A 17,823-nucleotide genomic window follows, 5' to 3' on the forward strand; every position below is an offset into this window, starting at 1 on the left:
GTAGTAAGAGATGCATTCTTTTTTTGGGGGGGGGGGGCTCATTTAGCAGACACTCTTATCCAGAGCGACTTACAGTTAGTGAGTGCATACATTTTTTCATACTGGCCCCCCGTGCATGAACTAGGGCTGGGAGACTGCAGTTTGAACCCGGGGCTGAGATAATGCAGTGAATGGAAACATATTGATACATCTCATACTTTATTGATACTTAATAGTTAGAAGAATATCAACTAATCTGACCATGAGATTGTTTCTGATTAGCGCACCACATGTGCTGCAAGTTAAGGTTAGTAAGTTTGGTCATATTGACACATTCTCTAGGCATTTAGTTTAGTGTACCCGTCCGGGAACTTTTTAGAGATTCAGAAATAAAAATAATGAATGAATGTGGTAAATTAATACAGTAACTCGAACACAAAATGATGCTTCCTAAATTCAGATCTGATAGATTACACTACGGTAGTCTACATTTGCAGTGCAGCCCTGGGCTGGTTGAGAGTTCTAAGCAGAGATGGGAGCTGCAGAGCTCATGTTTAAAAGTAGAATCAAAGATATGCATTTACCAAGAGGAGCGGGGTCCTGAGGACATTCGGCAGCGTTCCCATTATTTCACTTAAGGGTTGCGGCGTGACGTTATCCCACTGACATACTGAGGACATTTTAAGAACGTTGCATGATGTTCCCAAGGGAGCGTTCTCTGGGGAAACTTTGTCTAGCTCCCTGTATATTCCCAGGATGTCACTGAGGACCATGTCAGGATTTGTTAGGACGTTCAGGACTTTCATTTGACTAGTTCTTAGGACGCCGCGCGATGGTCCCAAGGGAACATTCTCTGGGTGACCTTTTTATAGCTCCCGGTTTGTCCCATTTTTGGGTGGTCCCCAAAAAGTCCCCTGAACATTCTTGGGATGTTGTGTCATGGTCACCTGGAGGTTTTGTCTAGTTCCTGGTTTGTCCAGGGGACATCCTTCACTCTGCTGTCCGACTCATCCCAAACCATCTCAATTGGGTTGAGGTCGGGGGATTGTGGAGGCCAGGTCATCTGATGCAGCACTCCATCACTCTCCTTCTTGGTAAAATAGCCCTTACACAGCCTGGAGGTGTGTTGGGTCATTGTCCTGCTGAAAAACAAATGATAGTCCTACTAAGCCCAAACCAGATGGGATGGCTTATCGCTGCAGAATGCTGTGGTAGCCATGCTGGTTAAGTGTGTCTTGATTTCTAAATAAATCACAGACAGTGTCACCAGTAAAGCACCCCCACACCATAACACCTCCTCCTCCATGCTTTACGGTGGGAACAACACATGCACATCTGTTCACCCACAAAGCGTCTCACAAAGACACGGCGGTTGGAACCCAAAATCTCCAATTTGGACTCCAGACCAAAGGACAAATTTCCACCGGTCTAATGTCCATTGCTCGATTTTCTTGGCTCAAGCAGGTCTCTTCTTCTTATTGGTGTCCTTTAGTAGTGGTTTCTTTGCAGCAATTCGACCATGAAGGCCTGATTCACACAGTCCCCTCTGAACAGTTAATGTTGAGATGTGTCTAGGACTTGAACTCTGTAAACATTTATTTGGGCTGCAATTTCTGAAGCTGGTAACTCTAATGAACTAATCCTCTGCAGCAGAGGTAACTCTGGGTCTTCCATACCTGTGACGGTCCTCATGAGAGCGAGTTTCATCATAGCCCTTGATGGTTTTTGCGACTGCACTTGAAGAAACTTTTAAAGTTCTTGACATTTTCCGTATTGACTGACCTTCATGTCTTAAAGTAATGATGGACTGTCGTTTCTCTTTGCTTATTTGAACTGTTCTTGCCATACTATGGACTTGGTCTTTTACCAAATAGGGCTATCTTCTGTATAAGCCCCTACTTTGTCACAACACAACTGATTGGCTCAAACGCATTAAGAAGGAAAGAAATTCCACAAATCAACTTTTAAGAAGCACACCTGTTAATTGAAATGCATTCCAGGTGACTACTTCATGAAGCTGGTTGAGAGAATGCCAAGAGTGTGCAAAGCTGTCATCAAGGCAAACGGTGGCTATTTGAAGAATCATATAAAATATATTTTGATTTGTTTAACACTTTTTTGGTTACTACATGATTCCATATGTGTTATTTCATTGTTTTGATGTCTTCACTATTATTCTACAATGTAAAAAAAATACTGTATGAAGAAACATACACAATGTAATCATGTATGTCAAAGTGTGTCAAATGTGTAAGTTGAAAACACTATGTTAAGAGCACTGTATGTGTGTGGGTGTCCCTAGCATTGCCAAAAGACAAAGAGCTGTGACTGAATCAGTGGTTCACCAATCAGAGCCTTGATAGGCAGTAACAAGGGCTGATGTGTAATGAAACTATGGCGCGCGTGCCCTGGGTAAAACAACATTTTTGGAGGGGGAGAAAGTTTCTTTGCGACCATCAGGTAACAAGAACTAGACAAAAACCTCCAGCGGATCATGACAACATCCCAAGAACGTTCAGGGGACCATGACACATTGTCCTAAAAACGTCCTCGGAGACGCCCCTGGGACCAACTGGGAACTGGACAAAACTGCCAGGGGACCATGACACAACGTCCTGACGACTTTAGGCAACCATTTCGTGACGTCCCGGGGACGTCCTAACGACTCAGGGTTCTGACACAAACAAAGACAATGTGAAGGCAGAGGCTGCACTCATCAACATTTGTTGTCAGGCAGCTATAACATTGCAGGAGAGAGAAGCAAGAAATGTGACAATCTCTGGGCAGACTGCTGCTCGTGATCACTTCATATCTCTGGGCAGACTGATGCTCGTGATCACTTCATATCTCTGGGCAGACTGCTGCCCGTGATCACTTCATATCTCTGGGCAGACTGATGCTCGTGATCACTTCATATCTCTGGGCAGACTGCTGCCCGTGATCACTTCATATCGCTGAATCTCTGTTTAAATCGGGGATGAAGATGACGAAAAGGAGAGAAAGACCATTGGTATAAAAAAAGCAAGCAGCTACAGTACAGACAAGGTAAGCAGCAGTCAGACCATAACAGCAACGTTGTCATTGGTCCCCCACCAAAAAAATCCCAGAAATAAGCTAAACAAATAGGTATGTAAAGTAAAAATCCAAAACAAAAGAGTGATAAGCTAAGGAGGAGTTAAGATGGGACCAGGCAGCACCTGTGCAAACAAGCGCCGACACTGTCATACAGACAGACAGACTTACTCAGAAGCTGTGGCTGCGGCTGAGACACTTGGGAACTGGGGCATTGTCCAAACACAAATGGGCTGTGGACAAGGGAGGAGGAGGAAAGATGGGCGGCTTGCTCAAATACGGAGGAAGAGGAGGGAGGAGCGGCTGGAGGGAGGAAGGGCCCAGACTGAATGGCACTATTCAGTATGGCACTCAACTGTTGGTCACCTGCAAATAACGGAAGACAAGGGGAAGGGGGGGAGGGGGACGGACGGACTACAGCTTAGCTTACACTATGGTCTTATAGAATTCCAAAGGGGGGGGGGGTATCAATCAATCAATTAATCCATTAAACATTAAAATGTCCATTGATCAATCATCATCTCCCACACAGGTAATGCCAGAGATAGGGAGGGAAGGGGGTAAACTAAAGTCACAATGGGGTAATGGGGGATGTCACAGGGTGGGGTTTCAGGACAGTAATGGCGATTGGCTGAAAATAAAACTGTTTGTACTATATGTACTGTAGCAGTAACGTTGAGGGCATCAGCTTTCTCCCCAACAACATAGAAAAATCCTGTCCTTCAGTCATTTCCATATGGAATAACAAAATTATAAAATTTTCTCTGAAAGATTTTAGGGAAAATTGATTCAGGTTTGACTAATTCCGGTGAATTATGACAAAACATTAGGAACACCTAATGAACTGCAACGCTGCTGGGTTTTTCACGCTCAACAGTTTCCGGTGAGTATCAAGAATGGTCCACCACCCAAAGGACATCCAGCCAACTGGGGGAAGCATTGATGTCAACATGGGCCAGCATCCCTGTTGAACGCTTTCGGCACCTTGTAGAGTCCATGCCCCGGAATGAATGAAGGCAAAAGGGGATGCACAACTCAATATTAGGAAGGTGTTCTACATTTTTTGTACAATCAGTGAACTTAGTCTATAGAGAGAGATCTTTTGAAAAACGTAAATGGTACCAAGTAAATGGTAAGCCAGTTCTGAAAGTCAAGCACCCTCCCAGACCTATTGTACTGACTAATTTACCTTTAATTTACCAGGTAATAGTGCTGAGTGATTAGTGCTTTTTGAAGTCAGTTTCATTTCGATATTTTTTTTAAAGAATCACAGTTTCCGATTTCAGTTGCGCAAAAATATTAAATGTAACATTAAATGCATTATGAAATAATGACATTAAAATGATTTTTAAATGATTTTAGAGCTTTTTAATGAAAATTCCAATGCAAAAAATCGTGAACATTCAATTGCCAAAACATAGAAAATATTATATTGTCTCAGTCAGGTCCACATTGGGTAGACATCAATAGAAAAATAGGAAATTACTATGAAATAATAAGATATTTCAGTTACTTCGTTTTTATTTGATGATTTATTTTACTTATTTTATTCCTTAAAGTCATAATCTAATCTCTGCTCAGGTAACAGCAGCCAGCCAGACCATCAAACATTACCTCTGTGCTCCCCATACTGTACTGTCTTTAGTCATCCTATTTAGCTAGGCTAGCCTGCCTAAGTATGCTGCAGAGCTGTCCGACGAAATCATTTTACTAGTTCTTCAAAGTAGATAAGGCATACTTTCACGAACTGTCTCTTTCCCTCTTGTGGTTGTGTTTATTCCTCTCTCATGCGGTCTACGTGGTCTGTGTGTATCTAACCTAAAGTAGCAGGCGTAAAACTGTAACGGTCTCTGTCCGAGCTGGAAATAACAGGCGCAATGGATTATGGTCATTGTAGTTAATTAGTTTCTGCACTGAACTAGGTTGAATATTTGCTTAATGAAAACAAGTCCCTTCAGCCCAGCGTCCCACACAACCAATGTCGGTCAATTAGTTGTTTAATACCCACCCCCCCCAAAAAAAGACAATTCGATTAATCGCTCAGCACCACCAGGTAAGAAATCATTCTCACTACAAAAAACCTGAGAAAAACTTGGAGGGAATTTGGAGAGGAAAGGGGTCAGATGAGTCAACTGGAAGCTGTGGGGGGTGATTCCGTTTTGGTCAAGTTGTCTAGGGACGTATGAGGGGCCAGGTTGGAGAGTATAGCCAGGACACCCCTTCTAGTTGGGGGGAACTTGTGAACAATGGTGTTCCAGATCCCACCTGACCTTGCAGAAGCACACTGACCGGACCATGCACACAGACAGAAACATTATGCCTGAAACTTAGTAGTGATGTTAGACATGATATACACACATCGTGAAACACAATGAGACATGCACAACTAAAAAATGGACAGAGAGTTAGTGACTATTGACAGCTCCTGTGGCCTTGGAAGGTCAACTTGATCCAGCATGGGGAAAGAGTACCGCTTTGGGCCACTACCCCGCTTTCCCAAGGCTTTTGAGTGCACCGCTAACTGATACAATCCATTTCCACTAGCATTGCTATAGTCTCCAAAAATGCGAAATAACCAGCTAACGAATAAAAAATTGGCTTTGACAAAATGATATCACCCTAGGTATGTCGAAAATAAGCTACTAAAAAGTGAACTATACCTTTAAGATTTTGCCAATGCTTTGGTCTTTCCACTATTCCCCCAAAACTACAAAACTAGCACACTACCAGTTAATTTACATCAACATTCCAGTTGTGCACAAAAATTATATAATGATTTGGGAGTCAAACAGCGAGACCAAGAGAACCCAGGAAGCCCACAGGAAGTTGTGAGACATGTCACCAAGAAGCAGGAAGTAAACAGGAATTAAAAAACACAGTGTATAAAGAAAGACAAAGAGAGAAGAAGTGAGAAGGAGCAACTGTTTGTGGAAACTCTTCAGCAGTTCCATAATCACACTCATTCCTAAATTTTGTACCCAAAGTGAAAATTGATAATGGTTGTTAAAATAAGGCACTGAAGACATGATTTCGACAAGTGGGTTAATTGATTAATAAATCGGCAAGGTTTTGTAAGGAAAAATAAACTATGTTTGACACATCCTCACTTGAGATATATATGCATAACTAACCTAAACACAATACATCTGAGTGTCTCCAATAATCTGACTTGCATAGGCAATGCCATGAGTATTTCAAGTCAGAATATTACTAGTCAGACAACATATCATAGAAGGAGAGATAAGGAGAATAGCAAAGTAAGGCTTGGTTAAGTTTGAGTTAGTCCATTTTCATTCTCCTTGATTGGTGCCTATGTGTGAGGCAGCCTGGTTGCCACATCTGGGTTGTGTTCATTTGGGCGCACAACAGAACATGTTTTAATAATGGCGCCGGAGGGGATGGCTGCTGTTTTACGGGCTCCTTTTTGCATTGTTTGTAACTTTTGTATATTATGATGCTGCTACCGTCTCTTATGACCGAATAGAGCTTCTGGACATCAGAACAGCGATTCCTCACCTCAAACTGGACAAAGATTTTTTCTTTAATGAGTCCGACGCGAAGGAGCTGATTGTGGACTACAGGAAAAGGAGTCCAACGAACTATCATGGTCCAAACACACCAAGACAGTCGCCCTCAGGAGACTGAAAATATTTGGAATGGGTCCCCAGATCCTCAAAAAGTTATACAGCTGCACCATCGAGATCATCCTGACCGTTTGCATCACCGCCCGGTATGGCAACTGCTCGGCATCCGACCGTAAGGCGCTACAGAGAGCAGTGCGTACGGCCCAGTACATCACTGGGGCCAAGCTTCCTGCCATCCAGGACCTATATACTAGGTGGTGTCAGAGGAAAGCCCCAAAAATTGTGAAAGACTCCAGTCACCCAAGTCATAGACTATTCTCTCTGCTACCGCACGGCAAGCGGTACCGGAGCGCCAAGTCTAGCTCCTTAACAGCTTCTACCCCCAAGCCATAAAACTGCTGAACAATTAATCAAATGGCCACCCAAACTATTTATATTGACCCCCCCTTTGTTTTTACACTGCTGCTACTCACTGTTTATTATCTATGCAGTCACTTTACCCCTACCTAATTACCTCGAATAACCTGTACCCCCGCACATTGACTCGGTACCGGTACCCCCTGTATATAGCCTTGTTATGTTATTTTATTGTGTTACATTTTATTTTATTCTTTACTTTAGTTTTTTAGTAAATATTTTCTGAACTCTATTTCTTGAACTGCATAGTTTTTTTTTTAAACTACATTGTTGGTTAAGGGCTTGTAAGTAAGCATTTCACGGTAATGTCTACACCTGTTGTATTTGGCGCATGTGACAAATACAATTAGATTTGTTTTAAAACGCTTTGCAACAGACAACGAAACCTAGACAACGAAACCTAGTACCTTCTCATTTCACTCCATGTTGGACCATTTTCTTAAGTGTTATGCCTAATAACCACAACCAAGGTTCTGCTTCAGGCAACAACTTAGGAGATTCCTAAAGCAGAAGCAGCTGTAGCTACCAAGCCCCAAGTGCATGTACACAGTGTACAAAACATTAGGAACACCTACTCTTTCCATGACAGACTGACCTGGTGAAAGCTATGATCCCGTATTGATGTCACCTTCAATCAGTGTGGATGAAGGGGAGGAGACAGGTTAAATAATCATTTTTAAGCCTTGAGGCAATTGAGACATTGATTGTGTATGTGTGCCAATCAGAGGGTGAATGGGCAAGACAAAATATTTAAGTGCCTTTGAACGGGGTATGGTAGTAGGTGCCAGGTGCACCGGTTTGAGTTTGTCAAGAACTGCAATGCTGCTGGGTTTTTCACGCTCAACAGTTTCTTGTTTGTATCTAGAATGGTCCACCACCCAAAGGACACCCAGCCAACTTGACACAACTGTGGGAAGCATTGGAGTAAACATGGGCCAGTATCTCAGTGGAACGCTTTCGACACCTTGTAGAGTAGAGTCCATGCCCCGATGAATTGAGGCTATTCTGAGGGCAACTGGGGGTACAAGTCAATATTAGGAAGGTGTTCCTAATGTTTTGTACACTCAGTGTAGGCTTCCCTCTCAACACCCAGCCACCTATCCACGTCCCCCGGCTGGCCTCACCTTTGTTGTTTGAGATGCCGTAGTTGAAGCCCTGTGCCCCATTGGCCCCATTGGCTGCAGCAGCCCTGTTGAAGGCCTGGACAGAAAAGGGGCTAGTTGGGGAGGTCTGGGCCACGTGCTCTAACAGGGTTTGTTCTGTTGGGAGAGAAGACAGAGCTGGACCATGTTAGCTCCACCAACGACAGCAACCAATACATCCATTCACATCCATGTTAGATTTGTTAAAGTAAGTGTCCAGTGAAAATTTACTTTTAAAAGTTTATAATATGTTGACTGATACCCAAATAATGCTGCTGACTTGTACTATACTCGTATTTGTGGCCAAAACTAAATAATACTAATAATACTAATAATTATTATATTATATTATATTATATTATATAAGAACAAGTATTTGATACACTGCCAATTTTGCAGGTTTTCCTACTTACAAAGCATGTAGAGGTCTGTAATTTTTATCATAGGTACACTTCAACTGTGAGAGAATCCAGAAAATCACATTGTATGATTTTTAAGTAATTAATTTGCATTTTATTGCATGACATGAGTATTTGATCACCTACCAACCAGTAAGAGTTCCGGCTCTCACAGACCCGTTAGTTTTTCTTTAAGAAGCCCTCCTGTTCTCCACTCATTACCTGTATTAACTGCACCTGTTTGAACTCGTTACCTGTATAAAAGACACCTGTCCAAACACTCAATCAAACAGACTCCAACCTCTCCACAATGGCCAAGACCAGAGAGCTGTGTAAGGACATCAGGGATACAATTGTAGACCTGCAAAAGGCTGGGATGGGCTACAGGACAATAGGCAAGCAGCTTGGAGAGAAGGCAACAACTGTTGGTGCAATTATTAGAAAATGGAAGAAGTTCAAGATGATGGTCAATCACACTCGGTCTGGGGCTCCATGCAAGATCTCACCTCGTGGGGCATCAATGATCATGAGGAAGGTGAGGGATCAGCCCAGAACTACACGGCAGGACCTGGTCAATGACCTGAAGAGAGCTGGGACCACAATCTCAAAGAAAACCATTAGTAACACACTACGCCGTCATGGATTAAAATCCTGCAGCGCACGCAAGGTCCTCCTGCTCAAGCCAGCGCACGTCCAGGCCCGTCTGAAGTTTGCCAATGACCATCTGGATGATCCAGAGGAGGAATGGGAGAAGGTCATGTTGTCTGATGAGACAAAAATATAGCTTTTTGGTCTAAACTCCACTCGCCGTGTTTGGAGGAAGAAGATGGATGAGTACAACCCCAAGAACACCATCCCAACCGTGAAGCATGGAGGTGGAAACATCATTCTTTAGGGATGCTTTTCTGCAAAGGGGACAGGACGACTGCACCGTATTGAGGGGAGGATGGATGGGTCCATGTATCGCGAGATCTTGGCCAACAACCTCCTTCCCTCAGTAAGAGCATTGAAGATTGGTCGTGGCTGGGTCTTCCAGCATGACAACGACCCGAAACACACAGCCAGGGCAACTAAGGAGTGGCTCCGTAAGAAGCATCTCAAGGTCCTGGAGTGGCCTAGCCAGTTTCCAGACCTGAATCCGTTTTGCCCAGCGACAGCCCCGAAACCTGAAGGATCTGGAGAAGGTCTGTATGGAGGAGTGGGCCAAAATCCCTACTGCAGTGTGTGCAAACTTGGTCAAGACCTACAGGAAACGTATGATCTCTGTAATTGCAAACAAAGGTTTCTGTACCAAATATTAAGTTCTGCTTTTCTGATGTATCAAATACTTACAGTAGATAAAAAAAGTATTTAGTCAGCCACCAATTGTGCAAGTTCTCCCACTTAAAAAGATGAGAGAGGCCTGTAATTATCATCATAGGTACACGTCAACTATGACAGACAAAATGAGAGAAAAAAAATCCAGAAAATCACATTGTAGGATTTTTAATGAATTTATTTGCAAATTATGGTGGAAAATAAGTATTTGGTCAATAACAAAAGTTTCTCAATACTTTGTTATATACCCTTTATTGGCAATGACACAGGTCAAACGTTTTCTGTAAGTCTTCACAATGTTTTCACACACTGTTGCTGGTATTTTGGCCCATTCCTCCATGCAGTTCTCCTCTAGAGCAGTGATGTTTTGGGGCTGTCACTGGGCAACACGGACTTTCAACTCCCTCCAAAGATTTTCTATGGGGTTGAGGTCTGGAGACTGGCTAGGCCACTCCAGGACCTTGAATAGCTTCTTACAAAGCCACTCCTTCGTTGCCCGGGCGGTGTGTTTGGGATCATTGTCATGCTGAAAGACCCAGCCACGTTTCATCTTCAATGCCCTTGCTGATGGAAGGAGGTTTTCACTCAAAATCTCACGATACATGGCCCCATTCATTCTTTCCTTTACACGGATCAGTCGTCCTGGTCCCTTTGCAGAAAAACAGCCCCAAAGCATGATGTTTCCACCCCCATGCTTCACAGTAGGTATGGTGTTCTTTGGATGCAACTCAGCATTCTTTGTCCTCCAAACATGACGAGTTGAGGTTTTAACAAAAAGTTATATTTTGGTTTCATCTGACCATATGACATTCTCCCAATCCTCTTCTGGATCATCCAAATGCACTCTAGCAAACTTCAGACGGGCCTGGACATGTACTGGCTTAAGCAGGGGGACACGTCTGGCACTGCAGGATTTGAGTCCCTGGCGGCGTAGTGTGTTACTGATGGTAGGCTTTGTTACTTTGGTCCCAGCTCTCTGCAGGTCATTCATTCACTGTGTGGTTCTGGGATTTTTTCTCACCGTTCTTGTGATAATTTGGACCCCAAGGGGTGAGATCTTGCGTGGAGCCCCAGATCGAGGGAGATTATCAGTGGTCTTGTATGTCTTCCATTTCCTAATAATTGCTCCCACAGTTGATTTCTTCAAACCAAGCTGCTTACCTATTGCAGATTCAGTCTTCCCAGCCTGGTGCAGGTCTACAATTTTGTTTCTGGTGTCCTTTGACAGCTCTTTGGTCTTGGCCATAGTGGATTTTGGAGTGTGACTGTTTGAGGTTGTGGACAGGTGTCTTTTATACTGATAAGTTCAAACAGGTGCCATTAATACAGGTAACGAGTGGAGGACAGAGGAGCCTCTTAAAGAAGAAGTTACAGGTCTGTGAGAGCCAGAAATCTTGCTTGTTTGTAGGTGACCAAATACTTATTTTCCACCATAATTTGCAAATAAATTCATTACAAATCCTACAATGTGATATTCTGGATTTTTTTTTCTCAATTTGTCTGTCATAGTTGACTTGTACCTATGATGAAAATTACAGGCCTCTCTCATATTTTTAAGTGGGAGAACTTGCACAATTGGTGGCTGACTAAATACTTTTTTCCCCCACTGTATGTCATGCAATAAAATACAAATTAATTACTTAAAAATCATACAATGTGATTTTCTAGATTTTTGTTTTAGATTCCGTCTCTCACAGTTTAAGTGTACCTATGATAAAAATTACAGACCTCTACATGCTTTGTAAGTAGGAAAACCTACAAAATCGGCAGTGTATCAAATACTTGTTCTCCCCACTGTATATATATACACAGTTGAAGTCGGAAGTTTACATACACTTAGGTTGGCGTCATTAAAACTCATTTTTCACGCGATTTCACACAGTTTTGGAGCAATGCCTTCTTCCTTGCTGAGCGGCCTTTCAGGTAAGGTTGATATATTACTTGTTTTACTGCGGATATAGATACTTTTGTACCTGTTTCCTCCAGCATCTTCACAAGGTCCTTTGCTGTTGTTCTGGGATTGATTTGCACTTTTCGCACCAAAGTACGTTCATCTCTAGGAGACAGAATGCGTCTCCTTCCTGAGCGGTATGATGGCTGCATGGTCCCATGGTGTTTATACCTGCGTACCATTGTTTGTACAGATGAACGTGGCAACTTCAGGCGTTTGGAAATTGCTCCCAAGGATGAACCAGACTTGTGGAGGTCTAAAAAAAAAAATCTGAGGTCTTGGCTGATTTATTTTGATTTTCCAATGATGTCTAGCAAAGAGGCACTGAGTTTGAAGCTAGTCCTTGAAATACATCCACAGGTACACCTCCAATTGACTCAAATGATGTCAATTAGCTTATCAGAAGCTTCTAAAGCCATCACATCATTTTCTGGAATTTTCCAAGCTGTTTAAAGGCACAGTCAACTTAGTGTATGTAAACTTCTGACACACTGGAATTGTGATACAGTGAATTATAAGTGAAATAATCTGTCTGTAAACAATTGTTGGAAAAATTCCTTGTGTCATAACAAAGTAGATGTCCTAACCGACTTGACAAAACTATAGTTTGTTAACAAGAAATGTGTGGAGTGGTTGAAAAACAAGTTTTAATGACTTCAACCTGAGTTTATGTAAACTTCTGAGTTCAACTGTACAGTGAGGGAAACATGTATTTGATCCCCTGCTGATTTTGTAAGTTTGCCCACTGACAAAGAGTTGATCAGTCTATAATTTTAATGGTAGGTTTATTTGAACAGTAAGAGACAGAATAACAACAACAAAATCCAGAAAAACACAAGTCAAAAATGTTATAAATTGATTTGCATTTTAATGAGGGAAATAAGTATTTGACCCCTCTGCAAAACATGACTTAGTATTTGGTGGCAAAACCCTTTTTGGCAATCACAGAGGTCAGACGTTTCTTGTAGTTGGCCACCAGATTTGCACACATCTCAGGAGGGATTTTGTTCCACTCCTCTTTGCAGATCTTCTCCAAGTCATTAAGGTTTCAAGGCTGACGTTTGGCAACTCGAACCTTCAGCTCCCTCCACAGATTTTCTATGGGATTAAGGTCTGGAGATTGGCTAGGCCACTCCAGGACCTTAATGTGCTTCTTCTTGAGCCACTCCTTTGTTGCATTGGCCGTGTGTTTTGGGTCATTGTCATGCTGGAATACCCATCCACGACCCATTTTCAATGCCTTGGCTGGGGGAAGGAGGTTCTCACCCAAGAGTTGACGGTACATGGCCCCGTCCATCGTCCCTTTGATCCGGTGAAGTTGTCCTGTCCCCTTAGCAGAAAAACACCCCCAAAGCATAATGTTTCCACCTCCATGTTTGACGGCCGGGATGGTGTTCTTGGGGTCATAGGCAGCATTCCTCCTCCTCCAAACACGGCAAGTTGAGTTGATGCTAAAGAGCTCCATTTTGTTCTCATCTGACCACAACACTTTCACCCAGTTCTCCTCGGAATCATTCAGATGTTCATTGGCAAACTTCAGACGGCCCTGTATATGTGCTTTCTTGAGCAGGGGGACCTTGCGGGATTTCAGTCCTTCATGGCGTAGTGTGTTACCAATTGTTTTCTTGGTGACTATGGTCCCAGCTGCCTTGAGATCATTGACAAGATCCTCCCGTGTAGTTCTGGGCTGATTCCTCAACGTTCTCATAATCATTGCAACTCCACGAGGTGAGATCTTGCATGGAGCCCCAGGCCGAGGGAGATTGACAGTTATTTTGTATTTCTTCCATTTGCGATTAATCGCACCAACTGTTGTCACCTTCTCACCAAGTTGCTTGGCGATGGTCTTGTAGCCCATTCCAGCCTTGTGTAGGTCTACAATCTTGTCCCTGACATCCTTGGAGAGCTCTTTGGTCTTGGCCATGGTGGAGAGTGGAATCTGATTGATTGATTGCTTCTGTGGACAGGTGTCTTTTATACAGTTAACAAGCTGAGATTAGGAGCACTCCCTTTAAGAGTATGCTCCTAATCTCAGCTCATTACCTGTATAAAAGACACCTGGGAGCCAGAAATCTTTTTATAACATTTTTGACATGCGTTTATCTGGATTTTTTTGTTGTTATTCTGTCTCTCACTGTTCAAATAAACCTACCATTAAAATTATAGACTGATCATTTCTTTGTCAGTGGGCAAACGTACAAAATCAGCAGGGGATCAAATACTTTTTTTCCCTCACTGTATATACACATACACTACCGGTCAAAAGTTTTAGAACACCTAGTCATTCAAGGGTTTTTCTTTATTTTTACAATTTTCTATGTTGTAGAATAATAGTGAAGACATCACAACTATGAAATAACACATATGGAATCATGTAGTAACCAAAAAGTTGCTAAAAAAAATACATTTTATATTTGAGATTCTTCAAATAGCCACCCTTCGCCTTGACAGCTTTGCACACTCTTGGCATTCTCTCAATCAGCTTCACCTGGAATGCTTTTCCAACAGTGTTGAAGGAGTTCCCACATCTGCTGAGCACTTGTTGGCTGCTTTCTTCACTCTGCGGTCCGACTCATCCCAAACCATCTCAATTTGTTTGAGGTCGGGGGATTGTGGAGGCCAGGTCATCTGATGCAGCACTCCATCACTCTCCTTCTTGGTAAAATAGCCCTTACACAGCCTGGAGGTGTGTTTGGTCATTGTCCTGTTGAAAAACAAATGATAGCCCTACTAAGCCCAAACCAGATGGGATGGCGTATCGCTGCAGAATGCAGTAGCCATGCTGGTTAAATGTGCCTTGAATTCTAAATAAATCACAGACAGTGTCATCAGCAAATAACCTCCATGCTTTACGGTGGGAAATACACATGCAGAGATAATCCGTTCACCCACACCGCGTCTCACAAAGACACAGCGGTTGGAACCAAACACCTTAAATTTGGACTCCAGACCAAAGGACACATTTCCACCGGCACTATGAAGGAAAGAAATTCCACAAATTAACTTTTCAGAAGGCACACCTGTCAATTGAAATGCATTCCAGGTGACTACCTCATGAAGCTGGTTGAGAGAATGCCAAGAGTTTGTAAAGCTGTCATCAAGGCAAAGGGTGGCTACTTTGAAGAATCTCAAATATAAAATATATTTTGATTTGTTTAACACTTTTTTGGTTACTACATGATTCCATATGTGTTATTTCATAGTTTTGATGTCTTCACTATTATTCTACAAAGTAGAAAATAGTAAAAATAAAGAAAAACCCTTGAATGAGTAGGTGTTCTAAAATGTTTGACCGGTAGTGTATATATATATATATATATATATATATATACATACCTATATACACACACACACACACAGTGCATTCGGAAAGTATTCAGACCCCTTGACCTTTCCACATTTTGTTACGTTACAGCCTTATTCTAAAATGTATGACATAATTTTTTGCCCTCATCAATATATATACAATACCCCATAATGACAAAGCGAAAACAGGTTTTTAGAAATTTCTACAAATGTATTACCAATAAAAACTGAAATACCTTATTTACATTAGTATTCAGACAACTATTACATTTGTATCTCAAAGAAACTGCCGCTCCAAATTCGCTCTATTCATTGAAATCATAATTTAACCAACACCCATCTATTGATGTGACAACCTGGACCTACCATTTGGTTTTGAAGTATTGAAACCAAACATTTTTAATAAATATGAAAAGGTGAATGTAAGAAGCGCTCATCATTTCAAATAGGCTACATGTCATATTAAACAGCATATAAACTCTAAATAGGTCAGGAGCCAGACAGGGAGCCTAAAAAAGTAACAAAGATTAATTATTTAGGCTATATTATTTAAATTGACTGGAATACAGATATGCATCTGTTGGTGACAGATACCTTTAAAAAAAAGGTAGGAGCATGGATCAGAAAACCAGTCAGTATCTGCTGTGACCACCATTTGCCTCATGCAGCGCGACACATCTCCTTCGCATAGAGTTGATCAGGCTGTTGATTGTGGCCTGTGGAATGTTGTCCCACTCCTCCTCAATGGCTATGTGAAGTTGCTGGATATTTGTGGGAACTGGAACACGCTGTGAGAGTATGCAGGCCATGGAAGAACTGGGACATTTTCAGCTTCCAGGAATTGTGTACAGATCCTTGCGACATGGGGCCGTGCATTATCATGGTGAAACATGAGGTGATGGTGGCGGATGAATGGCACTACCATGGGCCTCAGGACCTCTTCACGGTATCTCTGTTCATTCTAATTGCCATCGACAAAATGCAATTGTGTTCGTTGTTCGTAGCTTATGCCTGCCCATACCATTATCCAAATGCCACCATGGGGTGTCTGCCATCTGTCGGGTACAGTTGAAACCAGGATTCATCCATGACGAGCACACTTCTCCATCGTGCCAGTGGCCATCGAAGGTGTGCATTTGCCCACTGAAGTCGGTTTGTGCAGAAAGTCTACGGTTGTGCACAGATTCATCAGCTGTCTGGGTGGCTGGTCTCAGACGATCCCGAAGGTGAAAAAGCCGGATATGGAGGTTCTGGGCTGGTGTGGTTACACGTGTTCTGCGGTTGTGAGGCCGGTTGGACGTACTGCCAAACTCTCAAAAACGAAGTTGGAGGCGGCTTATGGTAGAGAAATGAACATTCAATTCTCTGGCAACAGCTTTCGTAGACATTCCTGCAGTCAGCATGCCAATTGCACGCTCCCTCAAAACTTGAGACATCTGTGGCATTGTGTTGCGTGACAAAAATGCACATTTTAGAGTGGCCTTTTATACAAATTATTTGGTTGTGCATACCCACAGTTTCATCAGCTGTCCGGGTGGCTGGTATCAGACGATCCCACAGGTCAAAAAGATGGATATGGACAAAACTGCACATTTTAGAGTGGCCTTTTATTTTCCCCAGCACAAGGTGCACCTGTGTAATGATAATGCTGTTTAATCAGCTTCTTGATATGCCACACCAGTCAGGTGGATTGATTATCTTGGCAAAGGAAAAATGCTTACTAACAGGGATGTAAACAAATGTTTCCACAAAATGTGAGAGAAATACGCTTTATTGTGCGTATGGAACATTTCTGGGATCTTTTATTTCAGCTCATGAAACATGGGACCAACACTTTACATGTTGAGTTTATGTGTTTGTTCAGTATACAGTATGAAGGCAGTTTTGTGCCTACCCAGAAAAGGGGTTAAATATGTGTAGAAAAAAAACAAAAAAATATTTCCTGAACTCCTAGATATAGAACAAACAATTCAAAACCTTGTTTCTTATGATTTATTTTTGGACTGTCTTTTTTGCCATTTATGAATGTGTTATTCAATGCTTTTCTCTGGGCTATAGTAGTAAAGGCCAAATTCAATATTTTATCAAATATCGTTTTTATGTTTGTTTTAAAATTCTCTTATCTAACGGCTTAGACTTTTAAAAATAGACTAAAACAGGAGTGACAAATGTGTTGATATAACGGTAATATTGTTAAAATTTCACTTTTAACAACCATTAGAATTGGTGAAAAAAAAGGTTATGCATGCCAACATTTTAAGCAATAATTAAAAGTAGGCAAATTGATCGTGTCAGGCGAAAATTATATCAAACGTTTTACCATTGCAAAATTTGATGTACAGTCACATTCACCATGGTTGTCTGAAACGTGCTAGATGATGATGATGATGCTTCATCACAGCTGATGATGCTTCATCACGATTGGTTATTTCCCAACATTTGCAACAATGTCAATGAGCGTCATCACTATCTTTCCTTTGCGGTACCTCAAACTGTCGTGATAACCAGCTGAGAAAATGAGTTCATTTTATTCCTGGCTCAGAGAGTTTGTCTGGCCAGTGTCTTAACATCATCCTAAAACCTACTCTGAGCTGGGAGGTTTTGTTGTCTTAAAACATGTTTTAACAGGATTCCTAGGAACTTTTCTGAGATGCTTT

The 17,823-nt window shown here is 42.1% G+C and overlaps 1 protein-coding gene across 2 annotated transcripts in view; it reads right to left on the minus strand.

Moving 5' to 3' along the window:
* Positions 1-17,823, minus strand: part of LOC121554853 (E3 ubiquitin-protein ligase MYCBP2-like) — a 323,061-nt gene that overhangs the window by 50,000 nt on the left and 255,238 nt on the right. For both annotated transcript variants that reach the window (XM_045212139.1, XM_045212140.1), the window contains 2 exons: positions 8,177-8,311; positions 3,223-3,417 (listed from right to left, as the gene is read on the minus strand). In XM_045212139.1, the coding sequence (XP_045068074.1) occupies positions 3,223-3,417; positions 8,177-8,311 (330 nt within the window). The remainder of the gene's footprint in view (positions 1-3,222; positions 3,418-8,176; positions 8,312-17,823) is intronic.

This window comes from Coregonus clupeaformis, chromosome 40, assembly GCF_020615455.1.
Source record: "Coregonus clupeaformis isolate EN_2021a chromosome 40, ASM2061545v1, whole genome shotgun sequence".
NCBI lineage: Eukaryota > Metazoa > Chordata > Actinopteri > Salmoniformes > Salmonidae > Coregonus > Coregonus clupeaformis.